The 23,771-nt window shown below is 34.9% G+C and overlaps 1 protein-coding gene across 1 annotated transcript in view; it reads right to left on the bottom strand.

Annotated features, from left to right (window-relative positions):
* Positions 1–6,060: 6,060 nt before the first annotated feature.
* LOC114391200 (protein FAR1-RELATED SEQUENCE 5-like) overlaps positions 6,061–23,771 on the bottom strand; it is a 61,724-nt gene continuing 44,013 nt past the window's right edge. Inside the window, exon 3 of the mRNA XM_028352237.1 lies at positions 6,061–6,834. Coding sequence (XP_028208038.1) covers positions 6,061–6,834 — 774 coding nt within the window. The remainder of the gene's footprint in view (positions 6,835–23,771) is intronic.

Here is a 23,771-nt window from a genome sequence, read left to right as displayed (position 1 = left end):
ACTATTTCTTTGGGTTGGTTGCCTATATCTCTCTTCGTGGTGGATTAATAACCATCAAAGGAGAAGATTATGGTATAGGGCATATGTACTAGTTGGTGACTTTGATCATGTTTTGTAATGAGTATGGCTTATACCCTTTGCCTAATCAATATATATATATATATATATATATATATATATATATATATATATATATATAATTATTTTTTTGCTAATAAAGAAAGCCTAACAATGAATGAGACCTAAAACAAACTTTGAGAGATACTTGTTTACTTTAAATAAATGAGAGAATTATATGTTCAACCTTTTTCCCAATATATGTGGCCTTTTTGCTTTGTAAAAATTAATAGTAAATATTTTTTTTTGTTGTTGAGCTAAAAACATGTACTTTAGTAGTTTTACCATTAGGTCGACCTTGAATACTCACATAAAGAGCATGGAAAGTTGGGGACAACAGTTACCAACTAGGCTCATGGTCGAATGTGCATAGCACGATACCTCAACTCAAAAGGTAGAACTAACCCATTACTAGGGATAGAAATGTTGGGAGTGCTGCTAGGTGCACCCAGCATTTTTGTTGGTGCACCCAGCACTTGATGTGAAAAGGCCGTAATACCCCTGGGTAATTTTTAAAAAAAAATGCGTGACTCTCTCTCCCGCTACTCTCTCTCTCCGTTGCAGTTTCTTCTTCTTCCTCCTCACACAGCCCCTTTGATTCTTCTTCTTCCTCACACAACCTTTGATCTTCTTCTTCCTCAGAGCCATTTTCGTATAGTGTTGGTGACCTCTTGGACCTATCTCTCTCGCGCTACCTTCTTCTTCTTCTTCTTCCTCAGCCACGAACCATTGTCGTGAAGAGGAGCTTGCGTTTGATTCTTGTTCTTCTTTTTTCATGAAGAGGAGCCACGAACCACCGTCCAACGTCGAGGGAACGTCGTCAGCGTCGACCGTAGAGGTAAATGCCACTGTCCACTGTTTCCGCCATTGATGTCGGAGTAGGGAAGCTTGGAGGAGTTTATGGATCAGGTGATCCGTAAGCGTATTCCGGATCAAGTTGATCCAGAATACGCTTACGGATCACCTGATCCGTAAACTATGTCTCCGTAGTTTACCGATCAACTGATCCGTAAGCTTTTTCCTGATCAATTTGATTCGGAATACGCTTACGGATCACCTAATCCGTAAACAGTCACAGCTTCATTTTACAAATTGCCAAATATTTGATTGATACATTGTGAGTTCTTTTTTAAATTTGTGTAATCTGTTTGTTTTGTATTTAACAGGTTGGAGCCCCATCTGAGTCTAGGGGTGTGTATATACAGGATCATCTAGTATATGTTAGGTCTAGACGCAGGCGGCGCACGGATCAGGCGTAGTTTATTTGCATATTTTATATTGATATTCCATGTATATACAGATATTGTACATGAACCCATTTCATTAGTATTGTTGGTTTTATTTATTTTCATTAGTAATGTTAGTTTTATTTATTTCCATTGATTGTGAATTCCATTTGTGTCTATATGCATGCATGTTATTAAAATGGTCTAGTTAACTTAGTTAGAGTATATGTAAATTATTATAAATGGTCTAGTTAACTTAGTTTACCAACTAATAAAAAGTAATTTTAAATATAACTTTAAATATAATTGAAATAAAGAAGTTCAAAAGAATTTTGTTCTATCAAATTAAAAAAAAATTAAAAAAATTATAATTTTGTTCTATCAAATTAAAAAAATGTTTTTTTAAAATTTTGTAACCTCAGATAAAAATCCGTATTTATATTTTCTAAAATGACACATCCAGAACAATATTTTTTTCTCTAAAATTATATAATGTGGAAAGGAGGAAGTATTTCATCATTTTGGTGGACTTAAGGGCATGTTTGGTTTTTGAGTGAGTGAGTGACAGTCACAAAGCACGAGAAAGTATAGTATAGAAAGTGCAAGCGATTGGCGTGAATGGAAGGGAAAATCATAAATGGGGTGTTATGAAGAGAGAGAATGCTAGTAGCCGTCATTCTAGTCTATCGGACTCTACACACAAACCAATAACAATATCAATGCCAATGCCAATGCCAATGCTAATGCGTACTTCTTTATGCCCTAAATCCTAAAACCAAACCGTAAACCCTAAACCCAAAAAACCAATTCATGTTTTTTAGTGCAGGCATGCAAACCGGATAATTGGCTGGTTTGGCTGCAAAGTTTGAAAGTGAAAGGCCGAAGACAAAGAGAACCCTAAGTAGGAAAGGACAACGGACACGTGTCAGTCAATTCCACTGACTCTGAATTTGTCCCTAGAACCTGAAACAGTGTGACAACCTGATTAATTTTGTGTTGACTGCATATGGCCGGTGGCGAATCAACACCAAAGCCACCATGCACCCCTTCCTTCCTTCCCTTCCATTCGCTAAACTGTATTTATTCCCTTCGTCTTCCACATTTTCCAAGAAAAAAATAAAATGAAAAACACTTCACACACAGTGAGATTAGTAAACAGATTCCTCATCAATATGAATGCATGCACTTTGTTTTCTTCTTTTTAGTTCCATTTTCATTTCTATTATCCCCCTTTTGTTTTTTGTGCTTCAGACTTGTGTTCTTCGTCTTAGTTTTTAGTTGTTGAGGTATAAACATTGGCAGGTATTTGGAATTGTTTATTCTTTGCTGCCAGTGCTTCTCATTGTTATCGTTGGTAATGTCGCTGTTACATTAATTAATTTGTTATATATAGTAATCTATTTTTTTAGTTGAGATTCTTCTAATTGAAAACGATTATGCAATACATGAATTCAAACAGTACATTAACTTCAGCATAGTCGATCAAAATTAAATTCGCATCAAATACTACAACTAACTCATGCTAATTTTGCGACAAGGACAACTCGTCTTCCATTTGCGGTACAGGTTTACTGAAAACAGCTAAAATTTCTATTGGCCCAATCTTTTTCCAGTAGTTAGACTCAATGAGCACCTTCATCACGTCATCGTTGGTTTTCAGTTCAAATATTTCGAATTTTATAACTTTTTCTGAATACTCATGGTGAGTTGGTTTCCGAAAAAACAATCGCCTTACAATTTGTGTTTCATCAATACCATAAGGGGGAATTCCACGAGGCGCAACTTGCTTGATCAAATCCTTCAGTTCATCCATGGTACATCCGGTGGGAATATCAAAGTTTTTGGGATTTTTTCCTGTGAACAAGTAACCAACAAACTCATTTTGGCGTGACATGTTCCACCTCCCATTGTAATATAGCAGGGCATCATGAGTAGGGGTCATAGTAGCTTCAAGTAAGTTTAAAATACCATTTGGGGTTCTAGCAATGCTACATAATAACTCAATCAGACCAACAAACGAAAATTCATGATTACAGATTAACATTGTGTTAACATCAGCATTATCTTTCAGTTGCATACATTGAAACCGAAATTGATTACCTGCATACGTGAAAGGCTGCCGGTAGTAAATTTCATCCAAAAATTGCTTGTCGGTTAGCTTAAGGGTATTGTGTATTTTGGTTTTTAACGTTTGAAAATCACATCCGATAGGTACTCGAATGGGAACTGGAGTGGAAGCTTGAAAGGAAACACCACTGTCGTTGTGAACAATGGATCCATTTGGAAAATAAAACCTAATGTGGAGTTCACAACTGTCTGACTGCTTGTCTCTCCCAAGAATGCCATAGTTTTTTGTAAGACTTGGGTTGATACTGAAACTTGTGCTTTCTTACAGGGTTAGGTTATGCCATATATATAGATGACTTTTAATATCAGTGCTACATTTTTTAAAGATTAAAAATACTCATGCACATGCTTTCTGTATGTGTTGTCAACTACACCAATAACGTGACATGCTTTAGCTTACATCAGATCTGCATGTGTAGTCATGCTGTGCAGGGTTCTTTCACACGTTTTATGTTAATGCAGACAATAATTTATCATACACGGTTTTCCACAATGTGTAGTCAAGTCAGACAACGATATATCATACATGCTTTTTTAGAATTAAGTAATAATTTTGTTGTGGACATAACAAATAAATTACATGTTCAAAACGATCAGCCATTTATAAATTATATGTTCAATCATCATTTATGTCAACATAATCTCTCTTGAACATCACGAAGCTCTAGTAATGCTGCATTCTGCTAATATATGGATTTGGCCACGACTTCGCCTGCGGATGATAATTGCTAGACCATAACAATGCTATAGGCAGTAAGGGACAACGTTCTTTTAAATAAACCTGTTGTATATGCGAAAAAAACGTTAACTCAATCCTACAAAACTCATTTCATAAACATAAAAAAAACACTTCATATCTACAATGTACCTCAACAAAATGATTGTCATACACATGATCGATACAAATTATACAATGCAATGAAGAATTTGTCAGTGGTTGACTTCTAAGAGGAAAGAATGTCATGTTTTGTTGTTTAGACAAGGATAAGGATACACCGATTACGTTATACCTTAATGCAATGACATGTCCCATGTCCGTTATATCCATTCACTTATCCGTTGTCACCTGAATGAAACAAATATACACGTCAAACTTAATTTCAAATACATAAATTACATACCTTGGTTAACCCATCAACAAGTAGTGACATCCTTAATTCCTCAAATCTCTCCGTGCCACCAAAGAGCTTGATATAGTCTTCTGAGAAATTGGCAAGTTCTTTAAGCAGATTGTTGCAGACCACCGACCAAGAGTCTTCACCCATACCTAATAAACCGGCAATCGGCCGATATCCACAGTTACCATCAGCTTTGACATCAACAATCTTATCAATGAAGTCGTGCATAAATGGCTGAAACTAGTCCAACATGGGCATCATCGTTGTTCGATTCGGTTGCTCAGAGGATGATGCAGTACGCCTCACCGACGAATTGCTATTTTGCATAGATTCAAAGCCATCTACATACTCCCAGTAAGATGGATCACGCTTTGTTGACCTTGGGATCCTGCTCGTAGTTTTCTTTGGTGCCCTCTTTGTGTTAACCTTTGCTGGAGGAGGGCACATCGAATTCTGATCAGGGTATGCAATTTCCCAAAGTTTAGTCCTTAGAGTAAACTTGCCACAAACATCAAGTTCTTCAAATTTTTTGGATATTGTTTCCATTACGTCCTTGATGCCCACCTCGGGCTCAGATAACCCTTGGTCTAAAAAACTGAGTCTCCTCCAGAACATATGGATTGAATCCAGTGGGATGCAACTACCAACATATTTGGATAGCTCACAAGCACAAGGAAGACCGAGCGTGGTTCTCACCACGCAACCACAACTTGAGGGATTCTTGCCAGCATAGTCAACACGCTCTAATTCAGTAGTAATCTGATTTAAAGCATACCTTGAAACCATTCCAAGCAGCCTCTTGTATAAGGTTTTTTGGAACACATGTCCAACAACATGTGTACTTGTTTCAAATGATGCTTTCGTCTCCGTGTGCTGCAACGTAATCATGTTATTCATGGCATCCCACACACTGCATAAGTCTCCAATGCTATTTTGTAACAGTCTTTTTAAAGACGAGTGAGCAGATTCAACCCTACATTTCAAATACACAAATAAAAATAAACATATACAATAATACAATTCCATAAATTCTTCAACGTTAATAGAAATAGTTGAACAGTTTCATAACTATTTGTTGTTGTGTTTCCTAAGTGCATTACCTTATTAGTCCAGGCGGAAACAAATTTTTCCTTGTGTGGTATTATCCATGTTTCCTTGACATAGTCAACAAACATTGGCCAAGGTGCGCAAGCTATTTCGAATTTCTTCAGGCATTCATCAAATTCCTGTTTTGAAGGACAATCAGTCAGAGATCCCCAGCAATTCATGACATAATCCCAAGCATTTTTTTGCGCAATTAGTGATTTACATTTGGCCTTCACATTCTTGTTTATGTGAAAGTTGCACAACAAATTTGTGCATTCAAGGAATACATCCTTCACTGCATTCATCAATGTTTGGTCTCTATCAGTGATAATAACTCCAGGGAGGGCATCACGCTTTAAAAAAAGGCCTCGGAAGTGTTGTAAAGCCTATACCAAATTATTAACGCGTTCACCCTCCACATATGCAAAATCGACAGAGAATGTCATCCCAGCCAGTGTCACCCCAACAAAATCGAGCAATGGGAGTCTGTACCGGTTTGTTTTGTAGGTGTTGTCTATCAAAAACACCAAATTACATGCGTTGACTAACTTCACTGAATCAAGGTGACACCAAAAGATATTAGGAACCACGTCTTCATCCTTTATTCTGTGCCAATGAATATATTGATCACGTTCAAGAAGCTTCATCAGATGTTGCATTTCAAGATCGCTTCCTCTTATGGAAGAACGAAATGCACTTCTTGCATTGTATATCTGTTTAATGGTCGTACAGCTATTGGCATTGTGTTCCTTCAGAGTTAGCAGAATGTTTCTTGGCTTCACCATGGACTTCGTCATATCAACAATAAGTGTTTTTTCAACTTTAGTCAATCGCCTCGCATATGGATGTCCAACTAATGACTTGGCCAATTCCTGATTATGCACTCCACAAATCAACTTCACCATCCAACCTTCTCCTCCAACCGCTGGCTTGCAACGAAACTTGAAGGGACAACCACATTTCCTAGTCCCAGTGTCTCTTCTGATAAATTCTTTTTTCCTACACCTATATTCGTCACTCCTTTCACAGCCAATTAACACAAACGTAGTCCTTCCTCTACTACCTGTGTTTGTGTTCGACCTTAAAATCACCGCCACAAATCCGTTTTCATTAGCCACAGATCGAGCCCACCGCAAAACATCCTCTCGGCACTCAAACACCTACAAAATCCACATAATTTAAGTTTTCTACTAGTATTCATTTTATTAAATCTGTGACAAACATTAACATTATAACCTGAGAAGTCTTGAACGCATCCGAACAATCAACATGTGGTTCATTCGCACCACATGATTCTGCATTTTCATAATCCATATCCTCTCATTCAGACATTATTTCATACATCCACTCATCTTCGTCCATCTAACCAACTCAAACAAAAAATGGCCACACAAAAAAATTAGTAATTTAAAAGAAAAAAAGGAAAATAAATGCAAAAACAGCAAATACCAAAAATAATACAGATACGGATCAAGTTGATCCGTAACAGCCTTCTGGATCAAGTTGATCTGTAAGAAACTTCCGGATCAAGTTGATCCGTAAATCATTTACGGATCAACTTGATCCGCAAGAGTATGAAGCAGCTTACGGATTAAGTTGATCCGTAATAGACTTACGGATCAACTTGATCCGAAAGTCATCCGTACATCCGCGATAGTCAAACCACCATCTGCGTACCTCGTTTGCCGCCACCAACCACTGCAACGCTCAACGCCGGTACCTTCACCTTCACCGTTGCGCTCAACGCTGGTACCCCCATGAACCAGAGGCAATGCCGCACGAAAAAGAGAAAACGAGAGAAGCACAGCGTTTCTGAAAATGGAGGTAAACAACTTTTTTGAAAAAAATTACATTTTTAAGGAAGAAAGAAGCTAGGGACATTTTTGCCATTTAAAAGCTTTGTTGGGTGCACCTAGCAACACTCAAATGTAAGCTAGCCTACCCTGTTTAAGCCTGCTCAAACTTTAGTCTGCCAAAAATGGGTCGGGCTCAGCTAGCTCACTATAGGTAGAATGGGCTAAACACCTATGCATGTCCCTTTTATGGGTGGGCCAACGAGCTAACCCGTCATATTTTATAAAATAAATTTAAATTATATCAAATTACTAAATTACGTTTTAAAAAATTTAATTTTCAAACCATAAATTTAAAAAGAAAAGAAAAGTGAATGCATATTTTAACAAGTGGTCACATATCTTGACAAGTGCAGTAGTAAGATGCAAATTTTAAAAAAGAATGAGAAGTGACTAAATGAATAAAGTGAATATATCAAATAAGGTATAATTTCAAGCTTAACATTGATATTAACCTGAAGAGTAGATAAGTTTTAATATTAATATAGTACCAATATAATGACTTGAATATAATATGATAGTGCTCATGCAAGTTCATTGTACAAAAGCAATGTGCTCTATAACTTGATTACAATATTAAACGAGTAAAAACGTTTATATATGACTGTAGGACCTAATAAAAAAATTATGATTCCCCTGTTTGTAAATTGAATGACTATATTATCATAGAAAAAAGTAAACATTGTTAATTTAAAAATTTATTATAAAACAACATAAGGTGTATATAGTTGACAAAATATTTTAGTTATTTTGCCATAGAAATTAGAATATTATTAATTGCTAATTTTAAGTTGACAATCCATTTAACAATTAAATATAATAGTGATAGAGATATGAAGTATAATATGTACATATATTCACTTTTTTAAAAGAAAATATAGAGGTGGACCGATAGGCCTAAGCGAGCTGGTGAGCTGAAGTTTCCACCCCATCCTGCTGAATTTATGGTGGACTGGCATGGGTCAACCCGCCTATCCCGCTCCAGATTGTCATTCCTACCCCATTACATCAAATGTTTACCGAAATTGATGTCATAAACATGAACAAGATTTCTATAATATAGTTAAGTATAAGAAAATGTGCCTTGACTCGAGTAAGGTATTTTGTTCAAATAGAGTAATATTACCCTTTGGGGGCTTTTGACCCCATGTTATCTCATACTCCTATAAATACAACTAATTTCAAATATGAGTGACACTTTTTTACCTTTTTTCTGGTGTTTTGTTTTCACCTGAACAAACCCCTCTTCTATAGGATCATCCAACTCAGTGTTTCCTGTTTCTTTGAGGTCAGAAGAATTCTGAAGGACAGGAACATGATTTGCAACCAGGACATGTTTTCTGTGAGGAGGGACAGACAGATTAGTCTGGACATTCATTGGATTATCAGAGGGGCCTGCTGTATTGGTATGTGGGGGCATTGTTGAATCACCCACTTGTGGCTGATCCAAGGTGGGGCAGGCTGTGATGAGAACAGACTTATTTGCAGTGAAAGTTTTACAATTAGTGAGGCGGTGCCCAATCATCTTGTAGTGAGTGCAAAAAGAAGGTCTATTTTCATACTCAATCTTTTGCACAAAAGTTTTCCCTGTAGGAAGTCTAAATCGCACTTCACCGATGAGCTCCAAAGAAGCATCAACCTCAACTAAAGCTCTAGCAAAAGAAATAGACCCCTTAGAAGCAGTAAGATGGTCAGATCGAATGGGCGAACCAATCTTGGACAGGATTTTCCCTAAGGCTTGAGGATTCCAAAGCTCCAGAGGTAGATTTCTGAGTTTAACCCAGACAGGGATCTTGCTGAGCTCTTCATTGCCAAAGTCAAAGAATGCTGGCATAACCTTTAGCAGTAGGGGTCTTTGAAATATGAAGTAAGGGCCTGCAGAGAGGACTTGGTTCAGATCGTCCTCAGACTCAAATTTAAACACCAGCCAACCACTTTCATGAGCTGAGTATGAAAACTTGACTCCCCATTTTTGGCAACAATCCAGCAGAGCTTTCTTTCCTGGGAATCGACCAGCCACATAGCCAATAAGGCTATGTCCCCAAGCCTCTTCCAGGGGTTGCAAATCCGTTTCTTCCAACAGCACTTCATCATCAGAGGGTGGAGGGGAGAACTTCATTCCAAAACCTTTGGAAGGACTTCTGTTATCTTTGAATAGATTAACCCAAGGAGTGGGAGCCTTATTGTCGTCTAACTGCGGTGATGACTTAGAGCCACAGGAGTGAGATGAATCATCATTAGTGGTTGAATCATTGTCCCCTAAGGTGCAAGAAACCTCTGGGGAAGATTCAGATTCAGCACTGCATTGCGACAAATTATCAAACACTTGGTGTGCGACATCATCAGTTTTTGCAGAACTTGTCCCTGTCTTTTTTACGAGCACCTTGCCTACAAGATTATCCTGTGAAGCAGTATAAGCATTCTGATTTGCTTGGACAACATCCAAGCAACCAGCCAGACCAGAAGTAGCAGATGTTTGGGATTTACCTGAACCTGAGGTAGTACCCTTCACCATAATTTGCTTTGCAGCTGAGTGCGATTGGCGACCCTTGTTCTTCCCCATCAAGAGCATTTCAAACTGGCAACTATTTCATAGCCCAAGATGAGAAAAAGTGATAGGGCACGCGATTGGAAAACACAAGGAAAAGCTTTAGAGACCGAGGCAGTTAAAACTCCCTAGGATCAAAGAAGGAACCCCAGCGTTTGTAGAGAGCAAAAACCCACTCCGTCGGTAGCCAAGCCACTAGGCAACACCCAAGGACGGAAGGAATATAACTCGTATTGAGGATATGCAAGCTGATGTCCAAATAGGACGAAATCATAAAGCTGTAACTAGGGTCGAGGAGGCTTCCTCCCGTCCGAATCCATGATCATTGCCTCTTGGAACATCAGAGGCTTTAATTTGCCTCTGAAGCATCATGCGATGCAGAACTTCCTTCGCTGTAAGGAAATTAACGTCATGGTTGTGTTGGAAACAAAGTTGAATAAGACTTCAGTTGAGGAAATCATGAGAAGAAAGTTTAGTGACTGGCACTTCACCCATAACTTTGCTTCTCATAATGCTGGCAGAATTCTTATCCTCTGGAAGCAGGATAAGATTCATCTTTCTGTTTTGGAGTCAAATGCCTAATTGATTCATTGTGCTATTGATTGTAAAACCACTGCCAAACGCCTTCAGGTTTCATTCATCTATGGTCTTCACTCCATTATGGCAAGAAGATCTCTTTGGATAAATCTGAATAGTATCAATGCTAATATGAATTGCCCCTGGCTCCTCATTGGTGACTTCAACTCCATTCTGTCTCCCACCGACCGTTTCAATGGAGCTGAGCCCAATGCTTATGAGTTGCAAGATTTTGTTGATTGCTATTCTGACCTAGGGTTGGGGAGCATCAACACTCATGGCCCCTTGTACACGTGGACTTATGGCAGGGTGTGGAGCAAACTGGATAGAGCTTTATGTAACCAGGCCTGGTTCAATTCCTTTGGAAATTATGCTTGTGAAGTTATGGAGTTTATTTCTATCTCAGACCATAATCCTTTAGTTGTCACCACTGAGTTGGTAGTGCCTAGAGGTAATTCTCCATTTAAATTCAACAATGCTATTGTGGATCATCCAAATTTCTTAAGAATTGTTGCAGATGGCTGGAAGCAAAATATTCATGGCTGTAGCATGTTCAAGGTCTGTAAGAAATTGAAAGCTCTTAAAGCTCCCTTGAAGAATCTTTTTAAGCAGGAGTTCAGCAACATCTCCAACCGAGTAGAGCTAGCTGAGGCTGAATATAACAGTGTGCTTAATTCTCTAAAGCAAAATCCTCAAGATCCTTCCCTTCTTGCTCTGGCAAACCGCACTAGAGGGCAAACCATTATGCTTAGAAAAACGGAGTCTATGAAATTTTCTTAGCTCATCAAAAACAAATATCTCCTGCAGGCTGATAAATGCTCCAAATTCTTTCATACTTTAATCAAGCGCAACAGACACAGTCGGTTTATTGCTGCCATAAGGCTAGAGGATGGGCATAACACTTCCTCCCAAGATGAAATTGCCCTTGCTTTTGTGAAACACTTTAGGAATTTGTTTAGTGCTCATGAGCTAACCCAAACTCCTTCCATTTCGATATGCAACAGGGGTCCTAAGGTTCCCACCGATTGCTTTGCAGCCTTACTTTGTCCTACTTCTAAGCAAGAGGTTTGGAACGTTATTTTTGTGATGGATAATAATAAAGCTCCTGGGCCAGATGGTTTCAATGTTTTATTCTTCAAGAAGGCTTGGAATATCATTGGTGATGATATCTTTGCAGCGGTTAATGAATTCTTTACAACTGGAAAAATTCTAAAGCAGCTCAACCATGCTATTATTGCGCTTATTCCTAAGCATGATCAGGCCTCCCAGGTTAACCATTTTAGACCCATATCTTGCTGTAATTTGTTATACAAGATTGTATCTAAAATTCTGGCTAACCGCATAGCCCCAGTGCTTGAGACTATTATTGGGGAAACTCAAACTACTTTCATTAAGAACAGAAAGATGATGGACAACATCTTCCTAGTTCAAGAGATTTTGCGCAAATATGCCCGGAAAAGATCCTCTCCGAGATGTCTCCTGAAAATTGACTTGCATAAAGCTTATGATTCCATTTCCTGGGAATTCTTGGATTGGATGCTTAAGTCCATTGGCTTTCCAGCCCAGTTCTGTACTTGGATCATGGAATGTGTTTCTTCCACTTCCTTTAGTGTGGCAGTCAATGGATCCATTTATGGTCACTTCAAAGGGCAGCGGGGTCTTAGACAAGGGGATCCTCTCTCCCCTTATCTGTTTGTGCTCTGTTTGGAGTACTTTTCCAGAGATATGAGCAGCCTCAAGGAAGATGTCAATTTTAAATTTCATCTCAACTATGCAAGTATTCAGCTATCTCATTTGGCTTTTGCAGATGATATTATGCTTCTATCTAGAGGAAATATCCCTTCCATGTCAACTATGTTTGCCAAGCTTCAGCACTTCTGTAGGGTTTCGGGGCTTTCCATCAGCTCTGATAAATCTGCCATATACTCAGCCGGTATTAGGCCTCATGAGCTTTCTCATATTCAGCAGCTTACTGGATTTAGCTTGGGTGACTTCCCTTTCAGATACTTGGGTGTTCCCCTTTTATCATCTAGATTAAATGTATGTCATTATGCTCCCTTGCTTTCCAAGATTACTGGCCTGATTCAGGGATGGAGCAAAAAGTCTTTATCTTATGCAGGTAAGTTAGAGTTGATCAGAGCGGTTATTCAAGGAATTGTGAATTTCTGGATGGGGATTTTTCCTTTGCCGCAATCTTTTTTGGACTGGATCAACGCTTCGTGCCGTAATTTTCTGTGGGGCAAAGCGGATATTGGCAAAAACAAGCCCTTGGTTGCTTGGTCAGTAGTTTGTTCTCCGAAAAAAGAAGGGGGTTTAGGCCTTTTTAATCTCAAGGACTGGAACCTTATGCTTCTTTCCCGTATCCTGTGGGACTTTCATTGTAAGAATGATTCTCTATGGGTTCGGTGGGTTCACCATTACTATTTCAGAGGGAGCGATGTGTGGAATTACAATACTTCTTCATCAGATTCAGTTTTGATAAAGAAAATCATTCAAATAAGGGACTTTATTATCTCTAAAGAGCTAAGTACGGAAGAGGCCAAAAAGAGGATTCAATCTTGGAGCACCAATGAACAATTGCTTGTTGACAAAGTCTATGAATACATTAGAGGTGTCAAGCCTACTGTTAGTTGGTGTTCTGTTATATGGAACCCAGCAATCCCCCCTAAGATGTCTTTCATTTTGTGGCTTGCTAAAAGGAATCGGCTGCTTACTCTTGACAAAGTTGCTTTTTTGAACAAGGGTTCCCTCTGCCCTTTATGTTCAAATGAGTCTGAGTCAAATGCTCATTTGTTCTTTTCTTTCAGAAAATCTCTCCAAGTTTGAGCTCACATTCGTGATTTGGCTCCTTTCCGCAGGCGTTTCACTTCTTTACAGCGCATTACTGACTCTTTAATTAGGGGCAGATCCACATCAGGTGTTCAAGAAAAATTATGTTGTCTGACTATAGCAATTACAGTCTACTACATTTGGCTGTCTAGGAACAAGCTGATTTTTGAAGATTATCAATTTTCTGTCATAGAGGTTATTAGCAAAATTAAGTTTCTTATGTATAGACAAGCGCACCTGTTGCATTTGTTTTAGCATCTTGATATAGGTCTTCTTGTATTAAGAAGACTTTTGATTTTCTTTAACTGCGGCGTATGCCCCGTTTATTATTGTATCATTTTGGGTTTAATATAATTTACATTTTTTCCAAAAAAAAAAAATTCAAATACAACTAATTTCACAAATGTTAGATACAAATATATTACACAACTGTACCATGATAAACTCACCACTAACTAGTATTATAGTATATTTTTCATAAGTATTTCATCCTTATTCACAACATCTCAACGGCATAGAACTGGAGAACCACCAACCATAAACATTATATTTTAATAAACTAAAGACACATTTTAGTCAATATTTTATCAAAGCTTAGTCAGGTCAAACCTTGTAGACTTCAATTAAAAGAATTATGCTTATAATTTACTATTTATTTTATTAACTTAAATTCAATTACCTGTTATTTTATATTAGTTTGATTCATTAATAAAACCATTTTAATATATAATTAAAAATATGAATATAAAAATACTTATTCCTCACATCCGTAGGAATTTAAATGCTTATAGAATAATTAATTCATACAAAGAATTGAGTAAATAATATATCCAATAACAATATAATGAAATTTATATTGCGGTTTAATCAAAATTATTATATAATAAATTTATTAATTTTTATAACTAATACTTAAAAATTATATTTATTAAAATTTCAAATTGATGAAGCACTATTATACTAAAAAAGTAAACTCTTTTTTATCGCATTTATTCCGTATTTCAATTTTATAAAAGTCTTCCAAAAAAAAGGTACAATAGAAAAAGAATAAATAAAGATACGCGTATGTGTCGGCGAGATTTCGAAAAGGCTAGGAAAATTCGCACGGGTTGTGGCTTACCCACATAGAGTCGTTGCAAAAAAAGGTTCAATACTTAAAAAGCGTTGCAAAAAAAAAAAACACTTTTAGCAGTGTCAGTCAAAGTCGTTTAAATACCCGCATCAACATGGTCCTACGCATTTTACTCAGCAACACGTGCTTATTCACCAATTTTATTTTAAAATAATACGAAAAAATCTCTTCCAAATTTATCGTGCTTGTGAACTTCCCCAATAAACCTGCTTATCAACTTCCTCGGTCGACCACTTGCTTCATGGTTTGAAAGGAAAGTTTACTTTGCTTCAACCAATCATTCAAGAACACGTGTACCCAACAAATTCTACTTTCACACTGCTGCACACTTACCAGCCGCCTCGTATACACGTTTAGAAGTATTAGCAACTATTTTTGTAGGTAACCAAGTATCTTTGTACAGACAAATTTAAAATTTTAAGGGTGTGTTTGATTTGTATTTTTGTTTTTAATTTTATTTTGTTTTTATTTTTTGAAAATTATTTTTATTTTTAAAAGATTAGAAGTCTGAAAACATGTTTAATTAGACTTCTTGTTTTCTGCTTTCAAAAGATAAAAATAAAAATACTGAAAATGCATTTTCGAAAGGAAATGTATTTTTACATTTGCTTAAAATTACATTTCATGTCACCACGTTTTCATTTTTATCCAAAATGAGGTTTTTGATTTCAACTAAAAACGAGATTTTATTATTTCCCGTTTTCGGTTTGTTTGAGAAAATATTTTCACTGAAAATGTTTTCAAAAATTCAATCAAACACACTTCCATCACCATTTTTTATTTCCAGTTAAAATGAAAACACAAAAAACAATCAAACCAAACAGCCCCTAAAGAATTTTAAATTCTGAGAATTTCAAATACTTTAATTTAAATTTCTTCATTTTCAAAATTCTGTGTTTGGATAAAGAAATTGAATTTCTTCATTTTCAAAATTTTATATTTGGATAAAGAAATTAAATTTCTTCATTTTTAAAATTTCTTATTTTGATAAAATAATCAAATGCATTCTTTTTTAAAATTTTATATTTGAATAAAACAATTTTTTAACAAAAGAATTATTTTTTTCATTAATAAATTCTATGTAGTATTTGTCGAGTGTGGTATTCCAATAAATATGTACTATTTTAATCTATTTCAATTAAAAATATATTAATTTAACTATTTAAATCATTATTCCATTTACGACCCACTACAAAACTCACAACATAAAAAATATTTAGTACCATTTCACCTTGGAATGTTATTTAGAAGTCTATAGATAAAACTTGTTTTTTTGTAGAAGTTATTGGCCAGTAATGCAATTACACCAAAAAAAAAACTTGGACTGAAGCAAAATCTAGTCACAAAATAAGTCCAACTTCCAAAATAATTTCAAATTTTTTAATTGCATTTGCTTTAGCACACAAATTCATTCACATCTTTTCTGCAGAAGAAAACATAATGTTAAGTGTTACTAAACAAATCATATTTGTTAAAACATAATTTGCTATATAAAATGAGAGATATAAATGTAAAACATAATTATATAACATCAACATACTTGTCATGATATCAAATGTACCTGTAATTTGGCATTAAGGCATAAAAGAAGAGATGGAATCATCTTTCTCATCCAATGGAAGAGCTTTTATAATCACAAACTTAATGGGATTTTCTGTCAACCAATTGATTGCTCTATGTCGAAGTGCACCATTAAAATTAGGTATATTATCTAGCTCACTCACCACTTCATGTATCATTTCTTGAGCTTCTTTTATCTCCATCTTTTTTTTTGTTCTCCATCTTCTTCTTAGTCACTTCAACAAATTCTTTCAATGACTTGGCTACTTCTTTCATTGAGGAAATCATCCCTTCTTTCTCTCCACTCTTACTTGGGCGAATGTTTTTTCTTGTGGCAGAACTTGATCCCTCTAAGTCAAAACTCACACTATTAATTGTTTCCTCTTCATTTGTTTCTTTGCTCATGATATCATCTGCATCTAATGCATTTTCTGCTCCGAGTCCAATAGCTCTATCCTTTGCACATAGGTCAACAATATCATCCCAATTAGGAATGACTTTGAATCAAAATCGTTTGGCCTTTTCATGTGACTAGAAAAAAAAAATAGAAACACGTTAATAACAACATAAATAATAACTACAATTGAATAAAATTAAAAGATGATTGACTACCTTTACATATTCATTCCATGCAATTTCATTTTCAACGATAATCATGTACTTTGTGCTATCCCAATCAAATCCACTTTGACTAAGAATGTCACTCACAATTCCATACCATGTTCTCCAAAGCTTAAAACGGTTCTTAACATTATCTGCCATGAGGCGAACTCCAAAACGCTTGGACAAAATTTGAGTTGCAGTACTATATGCTACTGCTTTCTAATTTCCATCATCTTTATTGCCCAAATTTCTTTGATCTCAAAGCACATCAGCTAGCACACGATCCATTTCCAAGTTCCATGTGAAGTAACTTCTTGTGTCCTCACTAGACATCTTTCTTTTTCCACTTGACTTGTTCTTCACATTGCTTGATTCCATTTCTCTAGACAAAAAAAAATCTCACATATAATTACATAAATATAAAGGTGAGACATGTCAAATTAGCATTCTACGAAAGTATAAAATTAATTACACATAAAAAGAAAACAAAATCCAAAGTATTATGAAATACAAAAATCCAAAGTATCACACATACATGAGTATAGAGTCAATTACACATAAGAAACAAAATCCAAATCCACTAAAAACATCTCCCTAATCAAAGTTTCTTCTTATCTGATAGGTGGCAAACATATTCATTGCTAAACTATCATAGAATCTTGTCCATTCCTCAGTTGCTTGAATAGTTGTGACTTCATCTCCAATATTATTTGTGACTCTTTCCATTTGTTGATTAATTAACTCATTGTCAACAACAGATAAAAGTTCCTAGTCTTGGGCTTCCAAAATTGGGTCACTTTGTTGTCCATCTCTTATGAAATTATGTAGCATGAAACAAGCATTAATAATTCTTATTTGTGTTTTTATATCAAAAAAGAATGAGTTCTTAATATACTTCATCTTTTCTTCAATACCCCAAATGACCTTTCAATAACATTCCTTGCACTTGCATGACGAAGATTAAATAATTCCTTGTAGTTTTGAGGGGTGTTTCCGATCCACTCATTAAGATGATCTAGTCCCTCGATAAGGTGCTAAAAATCCAAGGCCATTTGTATACCCTGCATCCACAAGAAAATATTTACTTACAATGGCTTTAAAAAATATTATATATAAAAAATATGCATATTTCTTTTATATTTTAAATAAAGTTTCATCATTTCATGATATTACCATTTGGAATATGGAGACAACTTTGACGACGCAAAGCATCTCGCAATACTCGAGAATCTCCTGTTGACCCTTGCCACCCAGGCAACACATATATAAACCTTAAATCTGGACCGCAAACTCCTAAAACATTTGTAGAGATATCACATTTTTTATTACGATATCTAGGTCTATCTTCTGTAGCAACTGTTACTAGAATATGTATCCCATCAAGTGCCCCAATCGAATTCTAAAAACATTTCAAAATAAAAAAAATAAGTTATGATCACTTAAAGTACCTTATAATTAGTAACAAATGACAAACTTACCTTAAACCATCTCCATTTGTTTTCCACTGAGCCCTCTAGATTATAGTCATGAAACTTCAAATATTCTTTGCTTATTTTCATTATAGCTCGCAGGACATTCTTGAATTGCCTACTTATTATTTCCATGGATCTACAATAACTAAAGTGCATAACTCTATACTTTAGGTTGTGAGCAAGGATATGAAAAAACATTGCCACAACTTCAGCTATAGGAACATTTCTTGTTTTTACCAATTTCCCTTTCTCTTGTAAAATTCTACAAAGCTTAAAAAATGCCTTTTTACTGACCCTTAATTGTTCAATGCAATCAGTTTTTGTTCCACTGTATAAACGATTGAGGGAACTATGCCTTTCTAATTCCAAATTTTGGGCAGGTTCCTTAACAAAGTACATGTCATGATACCAAGTCAGTGCATCCAAAAGCATAGTGACAACACTAACAATAATGAAAAATGCTTGTTCAAGTTCTTCTTCCTCTTCTTCATCTCTTCTACGTTTTCTTGAAGCAGCCGAAGTATCAACTATATTACTTTCCATTTCTTGACTATCCACACTATATAACTAAAAGAAAAAGTAATATAATAAAAGTAGCGAAGCATAAAAGGGTACCAAGCTATAAAAGGGTAAAGACTGAAGCATAAAAGGGTACCAAGCTATGTTGTAACAAATTCCTAGCTAGTCACAAATTCCTCTAGTTGAACAATTGGATCATTAGAATCCTTGTTTTATCCTCTTAAAAATTGCATCTATTCTTTTATGCTTCATTGTTATATCTATTAAAAATATTACTCCCAAATTAATGTGACACTAATGATATAATATAACTCAAAGTATTAAAAAATGATGAGAATATAAATCCAAATAATATAACAAGCCACTAAAAACTAGAAAAATTAAGAGTTCAATGCAATAAAAAACTACTATATAATCTAATTAATTACATTAGCAAAATAAAGGAAAAAACAACAAGGACCAGACTATGAAAAGCCTAAGCTACGGGCATGTAACAAGACATAAGACATTCATTAAATATTTTTTCCTAATTATAGAAGTCTAAAAACCTAATAAAAGATAACATTTTCCACACACACCTCAAGTTCTCAACCGTTCAAATATGTAATTCTTAAGATGGCTCTAAGTGATAGGCTAACAACAAAGTAGTGGCTTCAATAATGCAGTAAAAAAAACCTAAAAACAAAAGAAAATATAGCAAAAATATTGATAAGAAAAAATTAAAAAAAATTATCAATAAAGAAGGGAATGGACATCAATTGCAACTCCTCAAGTAAAATTGATAGGAGCCAAAAGCATTGTGTAACAACAAAAGATGAGTGTTGACGTGTGTTATAAAGTTCAATTTTTTTATGAGGAACAAAGAGGAAAAATATAGAATAGTGTGTACGTGAACAACTTGTTTCTCCTTTATACTTTGTAATTTGCTTCCGTCTAACTCCACAATTACATAACTTACATAAAGGCTTATTCACTTTTTTTTTATACTTTTCAAATGGTAATTTGTTTGGGCTACTATGTGTTCTTAGTGTAATGCAATGAAATTTTGGTGACCGGTGACCAAATCGGCTTTTCACTTATCAAATGGTAATTTGTTACGTCCTTCTCAGTTAGACTTTATCCTATTAACTGATGTAATGAGTGCAATTAGATTCACATAATGACTTGTCTTTTATTTTTGATTGATAAAAAATATTGTAAACTAACTGAAATAACGTGTTAAATCATGAAATAAAATAAAATAACAGAGAGTAAAAATGAAGCTAATGAGAGATTGATGAATGGAGATCAAAGTCTAATATACCTGTATAGGTTTCTAAACAAATACAGTACAGTAAACAATAAGCTCATTATGGCTAAACAATAATATAAGGACATCTTAAAGAACATGCTGTCATATCTCACATGACTTATCTAGAAAGCTGAGCTTGAGCGTTTTTTAATAGTCAAATCTTTAGCCTATGTGTGTACAACATTCATTTAATTTATAATCAGAATTCAATGAAAATAGATACAAAAGCCTCCATATAAATTCAGAACACATGAAGGGGTGACAAAGTAAATGATACTAGACCTGGCAAATTCCGCAAGCAACCATCAACACCTACACAAATTGACATTTTGCCCCCCAGGCAAACCTCCAAGGTACTTCAATCATCTGATTTTGTAAGATATTTAAGTAATAGACACATGTTTCATTTATATTTTAAATGCATAAGATTATGTCCCTAGTAAGATTTTATGATTGCTTTTATTGTGGCCAACGCCCAGAATAGCACCAATTAAAGCATGGCCAAAAACCCAAAAGTTTTTGGCTAAGCAAAATCATATAATTAGAAAAGGACATGCATCATTTTGCTGCTACAATGATACTTTTTAAGAAAAGCCAATAGCTATTTAGAAAGTAAAGTTTTAAGACATATATATTCTTTCAAATTCAGATTGATTTGAATGTTTTGAAGTTAACTACTCAGTCCTCACATTTTCTCATTTGTGTTATTTTGGCTATGCATGACAGTCTTGTAGCATTCCAAGACGTAGACCAGCCAGAAAGACTGAGGTTGAAAGCTTCGACAAAGAGGGTATTATGGAGATGAGGCACAGGTACTTGAATCAGAAAACAATGAGAAGAAGCCTAAGTGATCTTGAATTTGAAGAAGTTCAGGGGTTCAAGGATTTGGGGTTCTCATTTGAGAGAGAAACCTTAGTCCAAGTTTAGCTAGCATACTACCTGGTTTGCAAGAGAAAAAAAGAGATAAGACAGAGGAAGATAAGGCAGCAAGGAGACCATACTTATAAGAGGCATGGTTGGTACAAAGTTGTGCTCCTCCAATTCCAAATTGGACTTCTCACAAGTCTTCAGGTGACATGAAAGTGCAAATCAAGTTTTGGGCTAGAGTAATGGCTTCAAACAAACACCAAGAATGCTGAGAAAAAGCCATTGATTGCATTCAAGTGTCATAATCACACTTTACTTTACTGATCAATTCTTTGTAAAAATTGTCTAAGAACAGACAAAATAATAATGATAATAATAATAGTAATTCATGGTATTTTCTCTGCTATTATAAGTCATTTAATTAATCATCTATGCTCTCTCTGTATGAGCATATACTGATTATCAAAAACAATCTACCCATTTATAATATATAAATCCTGAAGTTCGAGTAATGACTTTCACAACTAATCACAACTACACTGATATTTTCTTGTCACATAAGCATTTTGATTGTTATGTCACAACTGGTTCAAGACTTCAATTCCTTATTTTTTTTCCTAACTAGTTTATACCCACATTAATAAAACTTTTTTTTTAGTTTCTAAAATGAGTAAGATGTCATTGGTTAGTGGTTACCTTCTATAAAATAACTATTAGTTACTCAAAATAATGAGTCATTTTTATATAAAAAATTACCATATTAGCTTGTAAATATTTAGTTAACAATACTGTAGAAAGAAAAATCAAAGTTGATATGTTACAGGTAACACATCGAAAAATGACCTATCGGGGGTATATGGATGGATACAACACAACAAGTCAACAACATAAACAGCAGAGCCTTATCCCACTCGATGGATACAACACAAACTTCTTTAAACTATAAACCCCTCTCCAAATACAATGTGGTTTGCCTTGTTTTTATTATTTGCTCCTTGGTTTGGAACTTCATAATTTAATGATCTCCGTTTGTTTCTTGCCTACTAAAATATATATTAAACAAATTCTTGTGTAAATATATTTTCTCTATCATTACTAGACTTAGTATTATTCTGGAAATTCTGTTTTCAAACTAACTATAGAATTCTCTATCAAACTAACTTACAGAACCCCACAAAAACACCAACCATGTCCACAATTGCAAAGAGAGATTTGAAATCCTTTAAACATACATAAAAAATATTTGATCCTTTAAACATCTCCTATCAAAATCAAAATTGATACGCAGCATCCTATGTGTTCATGGCCACATCAACTTAGAGTTATTCACATCTCCTATCAAAATCAAAATTATCATACAATCCAAAATGATAAAATAGTTGGTACATGTTCCGAAAGAAAGAAAGTTGATTAAAAACAGTACTCAAAAGAGGAATAGGCCAAATCTAGCCATTGTAGACTGCATTGATAAACAACATCCTATGTGTTCATTCATAGTAAAAAAAAAAACCCAGCAATATGTTGCAGAGTTGGGACCCAACACTGGTTAATCACTGTATTTGGTTTCTCTATTTCAAACAGATTTGTTTCTCTATTTCTCTTTTATGCATATTCACAAACATATGGTGCTCACAACCTATCTCAACTCCAAACTCATCCAATTCCACTCCCACCAACATATCAAAATCATTGAAACAAAATAAATGAAATAGAAAACGAAACATACATCAATAAAATCAAGTGACCCTTGTAGCTACAAAAATGAAATCAAAATCGAGCTACAAAAATGAAATAAAAAATGAAACATAGATTGTGATGAATAGATATGGTTGAAAGAAAAACTTACTTGTGAGAGAGCGCTACGTGTGGTGCGTGAGAGTGGCTGAGAGGGAGAGAGAGCTACGAAGAGAGCTAGTGTGATGAGAGGGAGAGAGAGAGTGTGTGCGGCGTCGTGAGAGTTGCTGAGAGCTAGGGAGAAAAAGTGTGCGTGAGAGTGGCCGGGGAATTTTAATTCCTCTATCTTTTGTGAGAATTTTAAATTCTGCCAATTTAGTCTATTAAAATGCTTTAAAAAAATGATGACATTTTAATTACTTCTAAAATATCCTATCCAAATAGATTATTTTATAAGAAGGCATTTCAATGTCCCGGTTAAAATACTTTACCCACTTTAATTTCTCCATCCAAACATACTCTAAAGGAAAAATCCAATGAGATAAAGTGGAGCATTCTCTTATGGTATGTTGATTTTCAAATACAAAAATTTAAAATTTTCTTTCCTCTCATTTTTTTTATCAATTCAAATTATAATTTTTTTCTCCTTTACCATTTTCTTTTCTTCAATCCAAACATAAAGTTAAAGTGTGTTTGATAGAACAGAGAAAAGTGGAATAAAATGAAATTGGGAAAAATGTTTAAATTAAAATAGCGAATTAAAGGTGTAAGACTCACATTAATTTTTAAAATTTCTTTTCCTTTCCACTTCATTTTACCTCTATCAAATACACCATTAAAAAAGACTTTGGCTTTCAAAATCGAGTTTTAGTCACATTAGATTATTTTTAGGGTAAATAGTTAAATTTGTCTCCGAAAGTAGGGGTATTCATGGGTACAGGTCACCCGTGAATCCGAATTGATCCAAACTAATCTGAACAATTTGGGTTGGGTGATTTATATATTTTGGTCAAAATCAAACCAAACTGATCAAATTTGTTCATGTGCAGATTTTGTCATAAATTTAGATTTATATATTCGATTAAAATTTTTAGAGTTGTTTGATTTGATTTTAAATATTGTTAATATTGGAACTCTAAGTGTTGGAACGACAAATGTTGAGACTACTGGTAT

This window comes from Glycine soja, chromosome 16, assembly GCF_004193775.1.
Source record: "Glycine soja cultivar W05 chromosome 16, ASM419377v2, whole genome shotgun sequence".
NCBI lineage: Eukaryota > Viridiplantae > Streptophyta > Magnoliopsida > Fabales > Fabaceae > Glycine > Glycine soja.
The sequence above is the reverse complement of the archived record's forward strand: the minus strand, read 5'-3'. Positions and strand labels throughout refer to the sequence as shown.